Genomic DNA, 18,090 nt, shown 5'->3' with positions numbered 1-18,090 from the left:
GTGTCCACCCTTAACCAGAGAGTGCTTGTAGACCCCTTTTGACTAAACCTGAGGTAGGCTGCAAGAGATCTGCCCATCAGTAGCCAGGACCCTGTCCTGCAAGGACTCCTTTCCTGCTGCCAGACCCTCCTGGGAGAAGTCCCCTCTTTCTGGAGCCTCCAGACCCTCCTGGGCTCTGCCCTGGGCCACGTGGTCACATGTGTCTGTCTCTGCCCAGCCTGCAGTGGAATTTCATCCAGGCCGGTGCTGCCAAGGCCCTGGGACAAGCACTGCAGCTCAACAGGAGCCTGACCAGCCTCGAGTAAGTGGGGCCTCTGCAGGGGCTGCAGGAAGGACAGGGGAGCAAGGACATTTGAGACCTCGGTGTCCACCAGGCACATGGCTTGGGCCAGAGACCCTCAGCACACAGCCTCCTCTGCCTTAAGGCCAGCAGGCACATTTCTATTCTCATCTGCTCCAATAGCTTTATTGATACACAATCCAGGTACCACAAAAACTACCCATATAAAGTGCACAATTCATTGGTTTCTAGTATATTCACAGTCGTGCAACCATCACCATCACCACAATCCATCACCCCAAGAAGACACCCCAGACTCATTAGCCATCACTCCCCATTGCCCCCACGCCCCAGCCCCTCGCAACCAAACGTCTGCTCTGTCTCTATGGAGTCACCTGCACTTGATGTCTCAGTCACATGGAATCATACCGTAGGTGCCTTTTCAACCGAGGTCTCTCATTTAGTGTCATTTCTTCAAGGGTCACCTGGGCGGCAGCATGAATCAGAGCTTCCTTCCTTCCTATGGCTGAATCCTAGTCCACTGTGCATAGACCATGCTGGGTTTATCCACTCATCCACTGATGGACATTTGGGTTGTTGCCACTGTTTGGCTCTTGCTAGTGATACTGCTGTGAGCGTTCGTGCACAAGTTTCTGTGTGGGTGTGTGCTTTCACTTCTCGTGGTTACACACCTGTGAGTGGAACTGCTGGGTCGAAGGGTAACTCTGTCTTTCATCAGGATTTCCCACCTCTGGCTTGTTCTTCTGTCTGACTGACATCCTGGTGTTCCCTAGGGTTCTGTCCTAGGCCGTCTTCCCTTGAATGATCTCTTTTCCAGAAGCTCTTCTCTCCCAGGCTCCTTGCCTTCAGAGCCCTGGTACCCCCACGTCTATCCCCCAGACCTCTCTCCTGAGCTCCAGACCCATGTCCTCCCTGCCCCCTCAGCATCTCCCCTTGGGGGCCTCGTGGGAACTTCAAACCACTCTAACTCCCTGCGCACAAGCCTGCTTCTCCATCCCCACCTCATGAATGGAACCAGCCAGTCGTGCAAGCAAGAAATACCACCTCTGCTCTCGCTTCCCGCTTGCGGCTCTCCTCCGAACGTCCCACCGGTTCCCTCCGCCCCCATGGCCAGCGGCATCACTCACCTGCGTCACGGCAGCAACACCTCTATGCCCAGTCCACCGTCTCACACTGCTGGCCAAATATCTTTCCAAAACGTAAATCTGTCCCTGTCCTGGGTGAGAGACTTAAATGCTGCCCAGTGCCTGCAAGTGAAGGCCAACCCTTAGTGTGGCTTCCAAAGAAGGCCCCAAGGACCTGCTTCCTTTGTACCTCCTTGGCCTCTTTTCATGTGCCAGCGACTTGCCTGGATTTGGGTTCTGCAGATGTGCCAGACCCTCTCCCCCATGCCACCCTTCAGGTTTTGGTTTAGACCTATTTCTTCTGGCAGCTTCTGTGATGACACAGGGGTGAGAGACCCTGTGGGGTCCTCCGTGCAGTCGGCACGTGGCCTTTGGTGCCTGCTCAATCACAACTCCTCACCTGAGACGGTCCTGGGCCTGTACAATTGTGTGGACAAAATACACACTCAAATGTGTTAAAATTATTAACGCAAACTCTCCCCTAAACACACTGATGCCCACCTGAACTAAACTCTTAGCCACTGACTGCCCTAGGGCCTACTACTTTACTCCAATGTGGAAGGGAAGGAAAAAAAAAGATGTAAAACACTGACCAGCAAGACTGCCCAGGGATAGAAGGCCTTGGCTTAATTCTCTGGCTGGCACATCCTTTTTTGTCCCTTTTCCATGTACCCCTTTTCTTGTTTGCTTCTGATGGTCCAGGTTCATGCAGACCCCAAAGCCCTCTGCATGTTAAGTAGGAGGCCCTGGGGACGGTTATCCCCAATGCAACGCTGGGAGTCCAGTCCATGGTGTGTGTGGTCTGAAGGAAATCTAGAAGGTCCCTGGGAAATCTAGTCCATGGTGTGTGTGGTCCGAATGAAATCTAGAAGGTCCAAGCTCAGCACGTCCTGCCACAGTGCTAGCGTGGTGCCCTGTGAGCCCAGGGGTCACGCTCTGTGTTCAGTTTACAGGAGAACGCCATCGGGGATGAAGGCGCCTCTGCAGTGGCCAACGCACTCAAGGCCAACACGGCCCTCACTGCGCTCTAGTAAGTGCTAACGTGCACAGCAGCCCAGAAGGCCGGCCCGCACACTACACATCAGTTTTGCCTTCCAGTCAAGGAGGGTGTGTTTGATTTTCCTAGTGTTAGCAATTGGGACATCGAACATATGGAAGCTAAGAAGTAGGGGCTCGGGGAGTGTTCTCCCTCAAACAGGAGGCCAGCTCTCCTTGCTGTATCTGGAGCATCCAGATCTCTGTCCTAGGCTTCAGACAGTGCACGCAGGGGGCGCAGCATTCCTTGGACAGATCACGGGCCAACAACCTTCAGTGCTGTGTTGCCACTTTCAGCACTAATTCCAGGGGTGGTGAAAAGGAAGGACAAGTATGCGTGGATGCTGGGCCAGGCAGGGTGCGGGCTGGCGAGGCCCCGCCTGTCCGCATTGACTGCATCTCTTCCTCCAGTCTGCAGGTGGCCTCCATTGGCTCCCGGGGGGCCCAGGCGCTAGGGGACGCCCTGGCTGTGAACAGAACCTTGGAGATTCTCGAGTAAGTATTCCAGTCTCTGGCTATAGTCTCTTGCCCCAAGAAACCAAGCTGTTGATTTGAAATGAAGATATGGAAGGAAAAAAAAAGTCAATTTACACGGAAACTCACAAATCATTTAAACGTCATCCTTTAGATCAAGCATGCCCCAGCTTCTCCATTCCCACTGCACACCTCTTCCCTGGGAGTCACACTGTTGGGCCTCCTCTCCTTGAGGACCTGCTCTCCTCAGCCTTGCCTAGGCTGTCCACGTCCCAAGGTCCTGTGTAGGGGTCCCTGGCCACTGACCTCAGACAATGAGAAGATCCAGACTCCTGGGGGAGGGGGTTAAGCTCAGTGGTGCTCTCAGGCATGTCCCAGTCGTCCCTGCTCCTGTGGTCCTGAGATGCTGAGGGTGTGAGGACCGCGGGATGAAGTGTTCCCTTTCTTTTCTTTTTTTTAAGATTTTATTTATTTATTTGAGAGAGAGAGCATATGAGGGAGGGGAGGGTCAGAGGGAGAAGCAGACTCCCCGCCGAGCAGGGAGCCCCATGCGGGACTCGATCCCAGGACTCCAGGATCATGACCTGAGCCGAAGGCAGTCGCTTAACCGACTGAGCCACCCAGGCGCCCTGAAGTGTTGCCTTTCTTGTCTCAGCCCCACTCTCCTTTCTTTGGGATGGAGGAGGGGGAGGGCTCCAACAAACCACCCAAATTTGTCCGATCTCCACTCTGCACCCAGGAGTGAGAAAGAAGCAACCTCACCCCCAGGGTTGCTGAGTCCATGCTGCCTCTGCCAGGAGCCCATGCTCATCAGAAGAGGTACAGTTTTCACCCCACAGCTGACACTGTGCCTTAGGCTTCTTATCTTTCCGGACAGCTTACGAGGAAATGCCATCGGGTTGGCCGGAGCCAAAGCCTTGGCAAATGCTCTGAAGGTGAACTCAAGTCTCCGAAGACTCAAGTGAGTGGCTATAGAGACCTACCTGCATCCCAGAGCAGCAGGCTTCTCTGCTGAAACCTCCCCCATTAGAGGAGATGCTCTTGGATTTCCTCTGTAGCTGCTTCCTTCCAAATATAAATAGCTCTGACAACTAGAGTCCCTCTTGCAGATGGGTTTGTTCATTCTGTCTAGCTTATGCCAGAGCTAAGTCACTTAACATCTGCATTTTCGGTCTTGCCCCTTCCATGGCACTTGGATGGGACCACCCAGCTACTTGTAGACACTGGTCTCAGGGGTAAACACCCCCTTGCTGTGAACAAATCATCCCCAGAAGTGCATATTTCCTCCACGGCCCCCCAAGATAATGCAGGGCTGCTTCCTGGGGCGGGTTCTAACATACCGAATGGTTCACGGTGGTGTCTCCATCTTTTCTCTGCCTAGTCTTCAAGAGAATTCCTTGGGGATGGACGGGGCAATATTCGTTGCCACTGCACTGTCTGGAAACCATGGCCTCCAGCATATCAAGTGAGTGGGGCTCAGCAGCACCTGCCTTTCCCTGCAATTCTTGCTCATCCTTAGAACAACTCCCAGCTTCTCGGAGCCTGCTGACTCCTGGGTCTTTCAGCAGCTCTGCAGGGAAACTCGGTATAAAGGGGAGCCATTCTGGGCCTTCTCCGTGGGAGGGATCCTGGAAGTATGAAGGTCTTGGCTGGAGCTCTGCATTTCGTGCTCTTTACTAAAGAGAACCTGCTGGCCTCTAGGCCTTGAGCCCATCTCTCAAGTCCTGCCCTAATCCTTCTCTTGTAGTCTCCAGGGAAATCACATTGGGGAATCTGGTGCCAGGATGATCTCAGACACTATCAGGACAAATGCTCCTTCGTGCACTGTTGAAATGTGAGCAAAACAAGTTCCTGGTGGACCTGGTGGGAGGACAGACGGAGCAACAACTGGAAGCTTCTGAACGGAAAGACCATTTTCCAGGGTTCCTTCCTGTGGTCTGGGAATGATGCTGACCCACACAAAAGCTGGTCTCCTAAAAGGAGGCAGGAAAGGTGCTGCCAAAGAGGTCAGGAGCACCTGTCCTGGACCCGGGTCAGTCCAGGCAGGGGTGAGATGGATTCTCTGCTACGACGCAGAGAAGGGAAGGTCTCCATCAAGGACACAGGCCTTAAAGCTCAGCATGTACGAAGCCGGTGTGAGCTTATTTATACACGGAGGTCTTCATGTGCCCCTAACTTTTATTATTATTGCCCTTCTCCACTGGTTAAAATCATCCCCCTCACTTTGAAATGAGCTGCCATCTTCAAGCCTATATAGAGGATCAATTTGGCATTGGTGACAGAAGGGACCTCTTTTCTCAAGAAGACTAGAAGGTCTTAGCAGTATAATCCTTAGAGACACATGGAAAAATTATGAGAATTTTTTGAAGAGAAATGAAGGATTTAATGACAGGATTCTGGAGACAAAAAAAGTTGTCCAACGTTCTTGCCATCTTTTATCCATTACAAAATCTCTCAAAGGCACGGATTATGTCTGGCATATGTTACGTGGGGTCTGGCACACTGGTTATCAACAGCATGTTAAATGTGGATGTCCTAATAATGTGCTTCTACATTGGGCTTCCAAAACCACTGCTGTGCCTGCAGCTTCTCCGTGAAGGTGAGCAAGCTGAGCCTCCATGTGGTACAGGTTCCCTTGGGTGTCTGTCTGTGATGAAGGGAAAAAGATCCTAAGGGACACCACAGCTGTCATCCACTAAATAACCAAGGAAAATGCTTATGAAGACTATAATTATCATTTTAAAGTTTGAACAGGAAGCATTTTTGTTCCAAACATGCCTTTAAAAATGAATATTCAGGCAAGAATCCTCGATGGATGCTAAACCATGGATGAAACTCTATCGAGGAAGAAGATAGCCACCCAGACTCAAAATCTCACCCCACAAGGGATAGTTACGAAGGGGAAAAAAGGTATCTTTAAAGATGGACAATTTTGCATATACTTTCTTAACAAAGTAATTAAACTTAACATCACCAATAATGGGACGGATGGACATAATGTGCCCCTGATGTGATGAACTGAGGACACACCGTGTCAAAAATACTGATTTGAATCTGATCAAGAAGGAAAAATTGGACAAAATCCAAATCAAGCGGCATTCTGCAAAAAAATAAAAATTAGCCTAACCTCTTCAAAAATGTCAATGTCATGAAAAATACAAAAGGCTGCAGACTATTTTAAATTGTAGATTACAGAGACCTAACTACTTAATGCAAGATCTCTGATTGGATCCTCAACTGAAGAAAAACAATCAGCTATAAAGAAAGTATTTGGAAATGGGGGACATCTGAACGTGGGTCTTGTGTCGTATTTATTTGGATTGCTGGGTTTTTAAAGCTTTTTGTTTTTGCTGGGTATGGAATTTTAGGCTGGTGTTTGGCTCTTGGTACTTTCAAGATACCACTATCCTGTCCTCTGGTTTGTGCAGTGTCTGGCAGTGTCTGGCAGTGTCCACCTAGTTGTGACCTTGACGGAACAAAGAGTTGCAGTAGCCAAATGGTGGAGAAAGCGGTGCCTTGCAGGAATCCAGCACCAGAGAAACCTCAGGGGCCATGAGAAAAATCATGCTCTTTGGGGACTTGAAGAGCAAGCCACACCAGAGAGGGAAGGAGAGCCCCTTCCTTCTCCAAAGTCTCCACAGCAGCCTATTGCCAAGGCCCACACTCTTGCGAGCCGGCAAAGCGGAGAGGCTTTACAAGGACTAGCTCTACCCCCGTAGGGCAGGCCGGAGGGAGAGCACAGCTGAGGCAATAAACCCACCGGCGCAGCAGGACTTCTCGTCTTTTCAGTTTGAGCAGTTCCCCTTGCTGTGTCTTCACAGTCAGCATACTGTCCACTTCTGTGGTGCCTCAAACCACAGTGTGTGTTTGCACGGTCTTTGTTGCGCTTCTTTAATCTCTAGAAGTTCTGAGATTTAGGTCTTCCTTCTCTCTTCTTAATATGCTCATGCCTCCCTCCACCACCTCAGTATAGGGATGAGAGTTAAAAACTATCCAAATGTCCTTTTTTACTAAGTCTATCAACTGTCATTTCTGGGTCATTTCTTGATTTTTCTCATTACGGTAATTTTTGATTGGATACCAGATACTGGGAATTTTATCTTGTTTGGCTTAGATTATTTTTATATTCCTTGCAATTCTTGAGCTTTATCCTGGGACACATGCCTTAGAAACAACTGGATCTTTTCAAAGCTTGCTATTTTAAGTTTTGTTAGCCAGGATCAACCATCCTTATTTGAGGGCTACTGTGGCCCAACTTCTGAGGCAATGTCTCCATATTCTGGGTACTCTACCTGATGCCCAAGTCAACAAACTGTTTTGGGGCCTTATCTACAGCAGACACTATAGAAATCTAGGTGTAAAAGATTGTCACATCAACCAAAGCCAGCTTACCCTAAATGGTAGCATCAGGGGGCGCCTGGGTGGCTCAGTTGGTTAAGCGGCTGCCTTCAGCTCAGGTCATGATCTCAGGGTCCTGGGATCGAGCCCCATGTCAGGCTCCCTGCTCAGCTGGGGGTCTGCTTCTCCCTCTGCCCCTCCCCCCGCTTGTGCTCTGTCTCTGTCTCTCTCAAATAAATAAATAAAATCTCCAAAAAAAAAAAATGGTAGGGTCAGCCCAGCTGGTTATCTGGTGCGTATGTCTTCAATACACAGTATGGATTTAAACAGAATGACTCCTAATGAAGCCTTTGCTTCATCAATTACACACACTCTCTCTCTTATAGATTTAAGCCCTCCCCTTCCACAAGCTCATTCCCTCCAGCTGAAAACTCAGGCTCAAGTTTTGCTCTCAAAAAACCAAACCAAACCTCTCCCGCCCCTCCACAATGTTCTTCGACCACACGTTCCTCCCCTGGCCGTGCCCTCTTTCCTCTTGTGACCGCCCACCTTTCCGAACACTCGTCAATACTCACTGTGTTCATTTCAAAGTTGAACCGCTCTTCGACCCATCGCTAGCTACGTGACTGCTCCTGGCTAAGGTCACCAGAGATTTCCTAACTGCTGATTCCAGGGGCCTCTCTGACTCAAGCTCATTTACGACAAGGATTTAGCACTTCTTCTTTGGAGATTCTCCCCTGCTCTGGCTTCCCTAACAGAACCTTCCAGTCCTCCCACCTTTTCGTTACCCCTCTTCTTCAACACTCTTTGGAAAATAGAACAGTTTTTCCTAATTATTAAAGTAAAATATAGTCACTTTAGAAAACTTAGAAAATACTTACCCAGTCTCTTCTTCTGGCTCCTTGTGGCCCATGCCCCTGAGACACAGGCACTTCTCAGGCTTCCACCCTTGGCTCTCTTCCCATCCCACATGTTCTCCCCTGAGAAAACCCCCCAAAAAATGATCCTTAAACCTCGGTCTCCACCCCTTACCCTTTCCCTGTCTATAGATTTACCTTTTCAAAAATTCATCAAAACAATATTCATAGTAACACATAGTTTAAAAAGCCAAAAATTACTAGGCTTATAAGGGAAAACAGCAGTCTCTGTCTTGCCCCCCTTCCCAAATAACCCTACTCCCCAAACTAAACATCCTACGTGTGCTATTTCTTGTCTTATCATCTTAGAGATTATCTGTTGACTTCTATATGGGAAAGGGCACTTGGATGTCCATCAGCTTACATCCCCATTTTTTGTTTCTCCGTCCTTCCAACATAGTTATTAGAATTAAATCGTTTAAATCATTAGTGTTTATCTTATGACTTGATTAGTATTCATTACTCCTGAGCCATTCTCTCCTATACAATTATTCTTTTTAGAATTAACAGTGCATCATTTAAAAACTTAATTTTCTATGTTACTCTTGCTTAATCCTTTCCAGACTGCCCAACAGAGGTGTCAAGTGAGAACACTGTGTCTCAGACCCACGGGTTTCCCGTCAGTGACATGTTTCCCTGATGAGCGCTCTGTCCTCCCGGCTCCAGGAAGGGCTTCTGCTCTGGCCAGTTTCAGTTCTCTTCCAAGGCTGCCAGGCCCGGTTCCAGCACCTAAGAGTTCCCTGGACCAATTCAACAGCGGGGATACTTATGCAGTGTGTTGCTGTCATGAAGGGACTCCGCTTCCTTTCAGACGGGTGACACTGAAAGTATAGTTTAAAATGCTAACGAAAGAGCGCTTGCAGGTCTTCTTCCCATCCCGGCTAAAAGGGAGACAGTTCCTTGGACTCCCCAATGCAAGTCCTTGGACTCTGTTCTCATGGCTGCCACCGATAAAAATTAAGGACTTTAAAAATCTCTTTATATTTTCTATCAATATACATGTTGTAAAGCATTTTAGGAGGTCCTTTAATCACACAGTTTGAAACAGTAACAACTGTCGACAATGATCTAAAGACTGGTTTTTCACTGACCTAATCACACAGTCTTCTCTGGGGTGCGAGTCTGCTCTGATGCTTGGCCAAAACCAATGGCACGAGGTCAAAAGGCACTTGCACACACCTGACTGCGGGGTCTGTCACGGCAGCGACAGACAGACGTTTGTAACTACAATCAGGTGCTTGAAGCTCCTTGGCTGACAGGAGCTGCTCGAGTAAGGAAGTGCCATTCCATGGTGAGACTGCGCAACAGGTAACCAAGGGATGCCTCTGTCTGTGGAGGGGTCACCTGTGGCGCGGGCCACACTCCTGTGGTAATGCCCACTAGAAGAAAGCATCACATTAAGAAAATGGAAATACATTTTTTTTTTTTTAAATATAAGGGAGGTCAGACTCAGGGAAACCAAAACTAGAACATCCAAGAAGACGCAATGACTTTTGCACCTTAGAAGCCACGGCACCTGAGGGGGTTGGCATGGCTCCCGACACTCCCATTTCCCTTTTACATCATCCTTTCAACATTGGCACATCTCAAATTGCTAGTGAATTAGCTGAATGCTGAATGTTTAAAAAAGGGGGTAATGTCTTATGTAGGAATTAGGAAAAGGCAGAGAAAAAAGCAAAGATAGAAATAATTATCACATCGTCTCCTAAAAATTTACATGTACCATAGTAACCTGTAAACATCTCCCAAGTATTTGTTATAGGTGCAAATAAACAACGTAATTCAACTTTCAAGTAAAACTTAATGATATAAAAAACAAGGACTTAAATACATTTATTATGAGTCAAGTAACTCCAGAAGTCTTCTGACTTTATAAGTGAAAAATAAATGAAAACTGCTGTGCTTTCCATATCAGAAAAACAAAACAAGTCCACCTGTCACTTCTCATTTCACATCAGGGTAATTATTCTAGTGCTACTCAACCTAATACATTCTGGTTCATCTTTTTAGAGTCAGAAACACAAGTGTGTACCAACATTTCTTCTTTAATTTGCTTTCCTAAGGAGGAATGTCAACCTTCTGAGAGAAAATGGAGCATTTATATTCTGGAGCATCTCTCTGTTATCTTATCTTTAATGAAAGTGGGTTTTCATTTGACTTAGCTAACTTTCATTCAGAACAAGCTTGGTATTGTGAACATACAGAAGAAAATAAGACAACGAAACAAAAGCTAGAATTAAAAGCCAATATACCGTAAATGTCCAAAATTGTACACTCCCCCACAATTCCTAAAGTGAGTCCTGGTGCCCAGCCCCACGTCCGTCCCCCCGACTCTGAGAGGCAAATACATCACAACAACAGCCAAGACCTGATGGTGCCGACCCTTATTTCTCCTTGGGTGTTTGTCCCGTGCATGTGCATCTCTAAGAACACATGCATTCCCCAAGTTTCAGGACATAAATAAGGCAAAAAAACACATTCTCTTTGGGGCTTACTTCAGTTCTTATTGAAGCTCTGTGGAATAACACAGAGGAGGCTAAAGAACAACTAGGTGTTGCTTCATTAATGAGTCCAACTAGTTTAGTGAACAAAATAGGTTTCCTTCCTAACCTTCCAACTTCCCATTTACCTATATAGATCTGAGGGATTTAATCAGTCTGGTCCCTTGGGCAAGAGGGTCAGAAGTCATTGTCGCTCTCATCCAGGGGCTCGGGCTTCCGGACCCTTCGAATGGGCTTAGCTGGCGAGAGGGCAATGCTCTCATCTTCCAAATCGTCGTCTTCTTCATCACCCTCCATGTCAATCTCACTGTCCTCGGAGTCCTCCTACAGGAAGACAGCAAAGACAAGTGAGGGCCCGTCCCACTAGCCGCAGCTTGTCAGCCGAGACCCTTACCCACCAGCAGCTCAATAACGAGTAATGCCCACATGTGAAGGAAGAGCTGGGCGGAGCAGCAGTCAGGCTGTGGGGGCGTGAGCGGGGGACCCACGTCCCACACTGCCAGCGGAGATACAAACATAACTGGCTCAGCTAACCAGTGACCTTCAGACACCAGTGTGCAGCCATGCTTGGTGCTGCAGGGGCTGGCTTTCCCACGGAGGTCTCAGCAACATCACTGGATCTGCACCGCAGCTCACCGGAGGCTGCTCTGCCCCCGGGGGCCCAGACACCCACCAGGGGACTGCAAGGAGGGTAGGGCTTGGAGATTACGAGGGTTGGTTTTTTTTGTTTGTTTTTTGCCTTTTACCAGATTAGGGATGGAAAGCCACACAGGAAATGCGCATTAGGAACAAAATAAAAGGAACGCTCTCTCCATCACCTAGATCTAGGGTGACCAACTCAGCCAGGTTTTAAAACTGCAAGTCCTGTGTCCCAGGGAAACCAAGATGGCTAGCCACTCCCACCAGCATACATACATGCTACTATTTCCTTCTTCTTAAAAACACAACACAAAACAAAAACCCCAAAGTTAATCCCACCTTCCTCCCCAGCTGCTCTGCCCTGTTCTTCTACCCACCCTCCCAACAATAAACTCCTTGAAGGAGTTTTGAACCCACCACCTTGCTGGTTCTCTTCTCACTGCCTCCTCAAAACACTCAGCAGGCTTTCACCTGCCAATCTACTGAAACATTCAGCAGATTCAAATCCAATGAATGAGTCTCAGGTGTCTCGTGACCTCTAGGCTGCATTGGGCACAGGACGGCTCCTTCCTCGAAAGCCACTCTGCTGCAGGGCACCCTTCTCTGTGGGCACTCGCCCCACCTCACTCCACATCTTCCCTGTCTCTCATACCCCCACGCCCTCCATCTCCCTGACTCTGCAGCTGGCTCAGTTTAGAGCCTTGGGCCTCCTCTTCTCTTTTTACTCTCTCCCCCACACCACCACATGTATCCTTGTGGCTTGAAGACCACCTAATTATGAGGGCTCCCAAATTCAACTCCAGCCCAGACCTGACCCTTGCACTCTAGACTTGAACTCCAACTGGCTACTCAAACACAGCATGTGGATGGCTGGCAAGCAATGCATGGGTAGAATGTCCATAACCAAAGTCCTGCTCTGCTCTCCAAGCCCCTCCTCAGGCCTGCCCTATCTCGGGGAAAAGCAAACTCTATGTATACTATTAGCCCATTATGACACAAGCAAGGCCTCCTTCATTTCTCTCTCTCACACCCCATGTCCAATTAACAAAACTTCATGGTTCTGACCTTGGAAACATCCAGAATCTGGCCACTTCTTAACACCTCTGCTGCCACTACCTCAGGCTGAGCCGCCAGCACCTCTGGACTAGTGCAAATGCCTCCCGATGGGGGTCTCTCAATGCCAGTTAGCTCTTGGCACTACTGGGCTCACGATTTCCATGCCCACTGCACTCAGAAAATTCCGGGTCCTCATCACGTCCTGCAAAGCTCTGCACAGCCCCTACTGCCTCTTAGTGCTCCTGCCCCCAGCCCACTCCATCCCAGTCACGCCACCATCTCTGGTCCTCCGATGCAGGAACCCCATTCCCTGGGCCTTGGATGCCCCACTCTGCACCACAGCCCTCCTTCCATTCAGGCCTCTGCCCAGTGTCACCTTACCAGAGAGACATGCCCTGACTGATCAAAAGACATCAATCTCCTCCTTCAACCCTGCCACTCTGTTCCCCGAACTGCTTTGTTTTCTTCTTGCCATTATGACCCAATGTATCCGGTTGATTACCACTGGAATGTAAGCTCCCTAAGGGCAGGGGTGTATTGCCCATAATCTGTAACAACACCTGCACATAACAGGCACTCGGTAATGATCTGTCAAGTGGAAGAGTGAGCACACGGGGACAAGCCTGTGTGGCTGCGGAATGTGTGCAGGCAGCCTCCTGGAAGCAAACAAGCGGCACGAGGCACAGGGGAGATGTCGGCTGTAGCCTGGGCATTCGTCCTGAGAAAGCTATGCACATGACCAAGCAGATTGGAAGATGAAGGACCAGATGGTGCCGTCCAGGCATCCCCAGGACCCACGCCAGACTTCTGACTCCTGCCTCAAATGGGTAAGATGGATGGGCAGAAGCTACTAACCACCCACCCCAACAGTTAAAAATGTTTGAGGTGTTTCTCTGCTTCTCTAAGACTACCTTCTGTGATTTCAAGGCTCAATCCTCTCTGTGCATTTTGGCCAGCAAACCTGAGTGACCTTTCCCTCTGTGGATTTTGGTCACAAAATACACTGTTGGCACTAAATAAAAGGATCTTTTGTACAAGAATGTCAGGCTCAGGCTGTGTCCCTGTGTAGCCACTAGTGCCATGCTCCAGACACATGTGGCAGATGACCTGATGAGGAGGTCTGGGGTCTGGTGGTCTAGTCACCCTTTGCCTCTGGGGCCTCACAGCTTACCAGGGACTGCCACAAAGAAAGCAGACCCAGGGTGATGGACGGGGCAGCCCTGGCAGCAGGGCCCCATTCCACTGAGTTTCCCAGTCAGTATTACCTCAAGGACACTCAAGGCACCAGCAGCCTGATGCCGCAGCCTCCTGCCCAGCCTCTCTGAGGCTCTTGTCTCAAGAGAGCCTCCTTTTCCTATTTCTTCCCCAGAATGGAACAGAAGAGAGGGCTGGCCTTGGCCTGGGGTTCCCACGTTCCCTTCTCAACAGGTTCCCTTCTTTTCCAGGTTATACTTCAAGGTCCTGATAACCTTGGCTCAGCACTCAACCCTCCTCTCCTGCCAGGGACCTTTAGGCAACTGCACCGTTCACTGAGTGGCTCTTGCCCAGCAAGAGGCATCACTGCTGAGGAAGGCTCTCTGGGGGTCCTAAGCCAGCTAACTAACACACTAACACACACATACACGAGATGAAAAAGAAAACCAACCTGCTTCTTGGAGCTGGAATTCTTGCATTTACCTAAGAGAGCTGGTGCTGCTTCCATCTTTAGAAAGTGAGAATGGAAAGAACAGTGAGAAGGAAAAAAGGGGGGGGGGCAAGCACATTCATTTGAAAAGAAAAGAGCCATCAACAAGCAGAGAAGAGTCCAGCTCCTTGGGAGGCCGAACTCTGGCACACACCCAGCAGCAGGCCAGGCTGAGAGGCCGCCCCTCGCGCTCAGCTTGTCGGCTCAGCTAGTCTACGGCTCAGCTAGTCTACTAGGCCAGCCTGAGACTGGGAAGAACAGAGCTGCTAAAGGGAGCCAGTTGGGACTCACGTCGTCATCAGAGTCTCCGCCTTGCATTGTGCCCACGATGCGTTTGCTGGGTCTTCCTGAGGAGAACCAAAGCATGAAAAAATTAAGAAAACCTTGTTAAAAAAAAGAAAGAAAAAGCAAGGAATGGCATCCAAGACTTGTTTCCTTTAGAAAATTGGGAAAACAAGAATCAACTAAGAAATTTACTTAAGTTGCATCCAAATAATCAAAACTGCCAACAAACAGTAATGGATTTTCTACATTTCCACTTTGAAAAAAAGGAAAAGGGTAATAAAATATAATCACAACTCAGAAACCAGAAAACTAAATATGCATCCTGTACAAGTTTTCCAAAAAAAAGAAAAAAATCACTGAATCCCAGGGTAGCTCTATTTTTAATTTTTGAGGAACCTCCACACTCTTATTTACCCCAAAGATACAGATGTAGTGAAAAGAAGGGCCACATACACCCCAATGTTCATAGCAGCAATGTCCGCAATAGCCAAACTGTGGAAAGAGCCGAGATGCCCTTCAACAGACAAATGCATAAAGAAGATGTGGTCCATATATACAATGGAATATTACTCAGCCATCAGAAAGGATGAATACCCAACTTTTGCATCAACATGGGTGGGACTGGAGGAGATGATGCTAAGTGAAATAAGTCAAGCAGAGAAAGTCAATTATCATATGGTTTCACTTATTTGTGGAACATAAGGAACAGCACGGAGGACATTAGAAGGAAGGGAAAATGAGGGGGGGGAAATCGGAGGGAGATACGACCCATGAGAGACTATGGACTCTGAGAAACTGAGGGTTTTAGAAGGGAGGGGGATGGGGGGATGGGTGAGCCTGGTGATGGGTATTAAGGAGGGCACATACTGCATGGAACACTGGGTATTATATGCAAACAAAGAATCATGGAACACTACATCAAAAACTAATGATGTACTGTATGGTGACTAAAATAATAAAAAAAAAAAATCACCAAATACTGCTCTATCTGTGTGGTAGAACAGCTCTACTATCTGCTGAAAAAAGAAATGCAGTCTCCCTCCACGGACCAACGTTACTTGTATTTGAATCTATGTCTGAGCTCCAAAGAGGAAAACTTTTGAGGCTCACCGTTAGTTCATCTTTCAAAACACCCACACTATCTCAGTGATTCTCCACTCTCCTCTGGAAGTCACGTTGCCTGGCTGTGACTTCTGCAAACACCCAGGAGCCGTCCTTCCTTGGCAGGAGGCAGACAGCTGCTCCTCACACCCAAAGGCTGAGAAAGGAGCACCCAGGACCCAGTTCCATGCTGCGCGAGGGGCAAAAGCAGAGAGGGCAGCTCACAGAGGAGCTCGCTCAGGACAGGCCTGGGGTGACCACCAAGAGCTAATTATAGACTTCCCTTGGTCAGATAAAATGCAAACCTTATGTTGTCTAAAGCCCTTATTTATAGTTCTTAGATTTTACTTCTGGTGGCTGAGCAGTCAGCAGAATTTAGGAGCACGAGTACCTTTATTAGGTTCTCCTGAGCCAATCCCATACCTTTTCAGAGCCTCAGTTCCCATCTATAGAATGGGAGTCATAACGTCTAGCCTCTATTTATATCATGAACCTGTTAAAAAATAAAAGGAGAGGGGCGCCTGGGTGGCTCAGTTGGTTGAATGTCTCTTGATTTCAGCTCAGGTCATGATCTTAGGGTCATGGGATTGAGCCCTGCGTTGGGTTTCACACTCAGTGTGGGGTCTGCTTCAGATTCTCTCTCCCTCTCCCTGTTCCCCATCCCGTGCTCACTTCCTCTCTAAAATAAATATTAAAACCTTTGAAAAAAAAAAAAAGAGCACTTAGCAGCAAAACTTAATATAAAGTGAAGATAATTTGCCTCTGAAATGTATCATGTATATAAAAATGCAAACTGCTCCAAATATTAACAGATGGTAGACAGATGTTTTAAAGGCAAATATAGAGCAATTTAGTAGTACCTATCAAAACAGGGATTTATATAACCATTGACCTAAGAATCCCACATCTAATGGTATGAACACTACAGATAAGCAGAAAGATGTATGTACAAGGAAAAGAGGAAAATAACTTAAATATACTTTTTTAAAAAATATCTTTTAATATGGGAATGCCCAAGTAAATCATGGGTACAGTCATGCTATGGAATACTATGCAGCTGTCAAAAAGAACAAAGCAGATTTCTAGTTTACTGACATGGGAGGAGTTGTTCTAATATATTTAATAATAATTTTTTTAAAAAAAGCAAGTTGCAGAACTATACACAGAGGCTGGTCCCATTTAAGTTAAAAAATGTCTTAGGGGGTGCATGGGTGGTTAAGATGGTTAAGAGTCTGCCTGTGGCTCAGGCCATGGTCCCGGGGTCCTGGGATCGAGCCCTGCATCAGGCTCCTTGCTCAGTGGGGAGTCTGTTTCTCCCTCTCCCTCTGCCCCTATCCCTCTGCTCATGCTCTCTCTCTGTCTCAAATGAATAAAATCTTAAAAAAAAAAAATGTGTCGGCTGATCTTTGTGTATTTCATGGTATGCGTGTGGAAAGGCAATTTGGAAGGGCACACCCCCAAGCCCTTCTAAAGGTGGAAAGTGAGGAATGAAGAAGACCCTCGGGGAACACCCACATTTGCTCCACAGATTTTTTTGCTTTAGTCTTTAGCAATGAAAAAGTAGAAACTAGAAGATTTTTTAAATGGCAGAGATGGTTGTGTGAGTCCTTTCTCTGTGCATTAGTTCTCTGATTATAGGGGATGCTACTGCACTGAGAGCAGTGTGGACCCAAAGTGGGTAGAACACAGCTCTGTGACAGAAGCCGTGTATTCCCGTGGCCTCTGTGAGAAATCCCAGGCCACAAAGAAGAATCAGCTATTCTTGGGACCACAGGTAAGAGTATTAGCAGCAAAGGTGACCACTGAGCAGTTTAAGAGCTGAATCCTGATACACAGGAGGCCAGTGTTCTGTGACAGGGCACAGTGGGGAGGGCAAGCGAAAGCAGCTGCGGTACCTTGCATGAGCACCTCCATGGCCGGCCGTGGCTTGGACAGCCGCCTCTCCTCCAATTCACTGTCAGATTCGTCATCTTCCTGGATGTCAATGTCTGAGTCATCATTACCTGGGAGAACACAAGTACGCAAAACAGAAGGGCAGCTCCATTATTACCTCTAAAACAGCTTCTATCCACAAGGCTCTTGTGCAAAACCATCTACACTTCTCAGTCTTTCTTTTAGTGCATTAGATTTTATGAGACTATTTGCCTGTAGATACTTAGGAGTTACTGCAGACAATGATATACTGGTTTGTTTTTTTAAACAATCTTTCAGGGTGCCTGGGTGGCTCAGTTGGTTAAGCGACTGCCTTCGGCTCAGGTCATGATCCTGGAGTCCCAGGATCGAGTCCCGCATTGGGCTCCCTGCTCGGCAGGGAGTCTGCTTCTCCCTCTGACCCTCTTCCCTCTCGTGCTCTCTATCTCTCATTCTCTCTCAAATAAATACATAAAATCTTTTTAAAAAAAATAAACAATCTTCCAAAGCAAGACAAAAGTGGATCAGAATATATCAATTAGAAACACTTCTGGCAGCTGAAACTAAAAGTTGAATAGCCAGGGCGCCTGGGTGGCTCAGATGGTTGGGCGTCTGCCTTCGGCTCAGGTCATGATCCCGGGGTCCTGGGATCGAGTTCCGCATCAGGCTCCCTGCTCCTTGGGAGCCTGCTTCTCCCTCTGCCTCTCTCTCTCTCTCTCTCTCT

The 18,090-nt window shown here is 48.0% G+C and overlaps 2 protein-coding genes across 9 annotated transcripts in view; one reads left to right on the top strand and one right to left on the bottom strand.

Moving 5' to 3' along the window:
- NLRC3 (NLR family CARD domain containing 3) overlaps nucleotides 1-8,795 on the top strand; it is a 32,617-nt gene extending 23,822 nt beyond the window's left edge. For 2 of the 6 annotated variants that reach the window (XM_035722440.1, XM_035722442.1), the window contains 6 exons: nucleotides 218-301; nucleotides 2,372-2,455; nucleotides 2,872-2,955; nucleotides 3,812-3,895; nucleotides 4,316-4,399; nucleotides 4,682-7,429. In XM_035722440.1, coding sequence (XP_035578333.1) covers nucleotides 218-301; nucleotides 2,372-2,455; nucleotides 2,872-2,955; nucleotides 3,812-3,895; nucleotides 4,316-4,399; nucleotides 4,682-4,772 — 511 coding nt within the window. In that variant the 3' untranslated portion in view covers nucleotides 4,773-7,429. Of the gene's footprint in view, nucleotides 1-217; nucleotides 302-2,371; nucleotides 2,456-2,871; nucleotides 2,956-3,811; nucleotides 3,896-4,315; nucleotides 4,400-4,681; nucleotides 7,430-8,752 lie in introns of those variants that run through there. The other 4 variants (XM_027611880.2, XM_035722441.1, XM_035722443.1 and 1 more) reach the window with 4 other exon arrangements.
- A 1,220-nt stretch (nucleotides 8,796-10,015) lies between these two features.
- Nucleotides 10,016-18,090, bottom strand: part of CLUAP1 (clusterin associated protein 1) — a 31,931-nt gene continuing 23,856 nt past the window's right edge. Inside the window, exons 10-13 of one of the 3 annotated variants that reach the window (XM_027612814.2) lie at nucleotides 17,351-17,458; nucleotides 14,361-14,416; nucleotides 14,031-14,087; nucleotides 10,016-11,014 (exon numbers count right to left, since the gene is read on the bottom strand). In XM_027612814.2, coding sequence (XP_027468615.1) covers nucleotides 10,868-11,014; nucleotides 14,031-14,087; nucleotides 14,361-14,416; nucleotides 17,351-17,458 — 368 coding nt within the window. In that variant the 3' untranslated portion in view covers nucleotides 10,016-10,867. The remainder of the gene's footprint in view (nucleotides 11,015-14,030; nucleotides 14,088-14,360; nucleotides 14,417-17,350; nucleotides 17,459-18,090) is intronic. The other 2 variants (XM_035722445.1, XM_035722444.1) reach the window with 2 other exon arrangements.

This window comes from Zalophus californianus, chromosome 10, assembly GCF_009762305.2.
Source record: "Zalophus californianus isolate mZalCal1 chromosome 10, mZalCal1.pri.v2, whole genome shotgun sequence".
Taxonomy (NCBI): Eukaryota; Metazoa; Chordata; class Mammalia; order Carnivora; family Otariidae; genus Zalophus; species Zalophus californianus.
The sequence above is the reverse complement of the archived record's forward strand: the minus strand, read 5'-3'. Positions and strand labels throughout refer to the sequence as shown.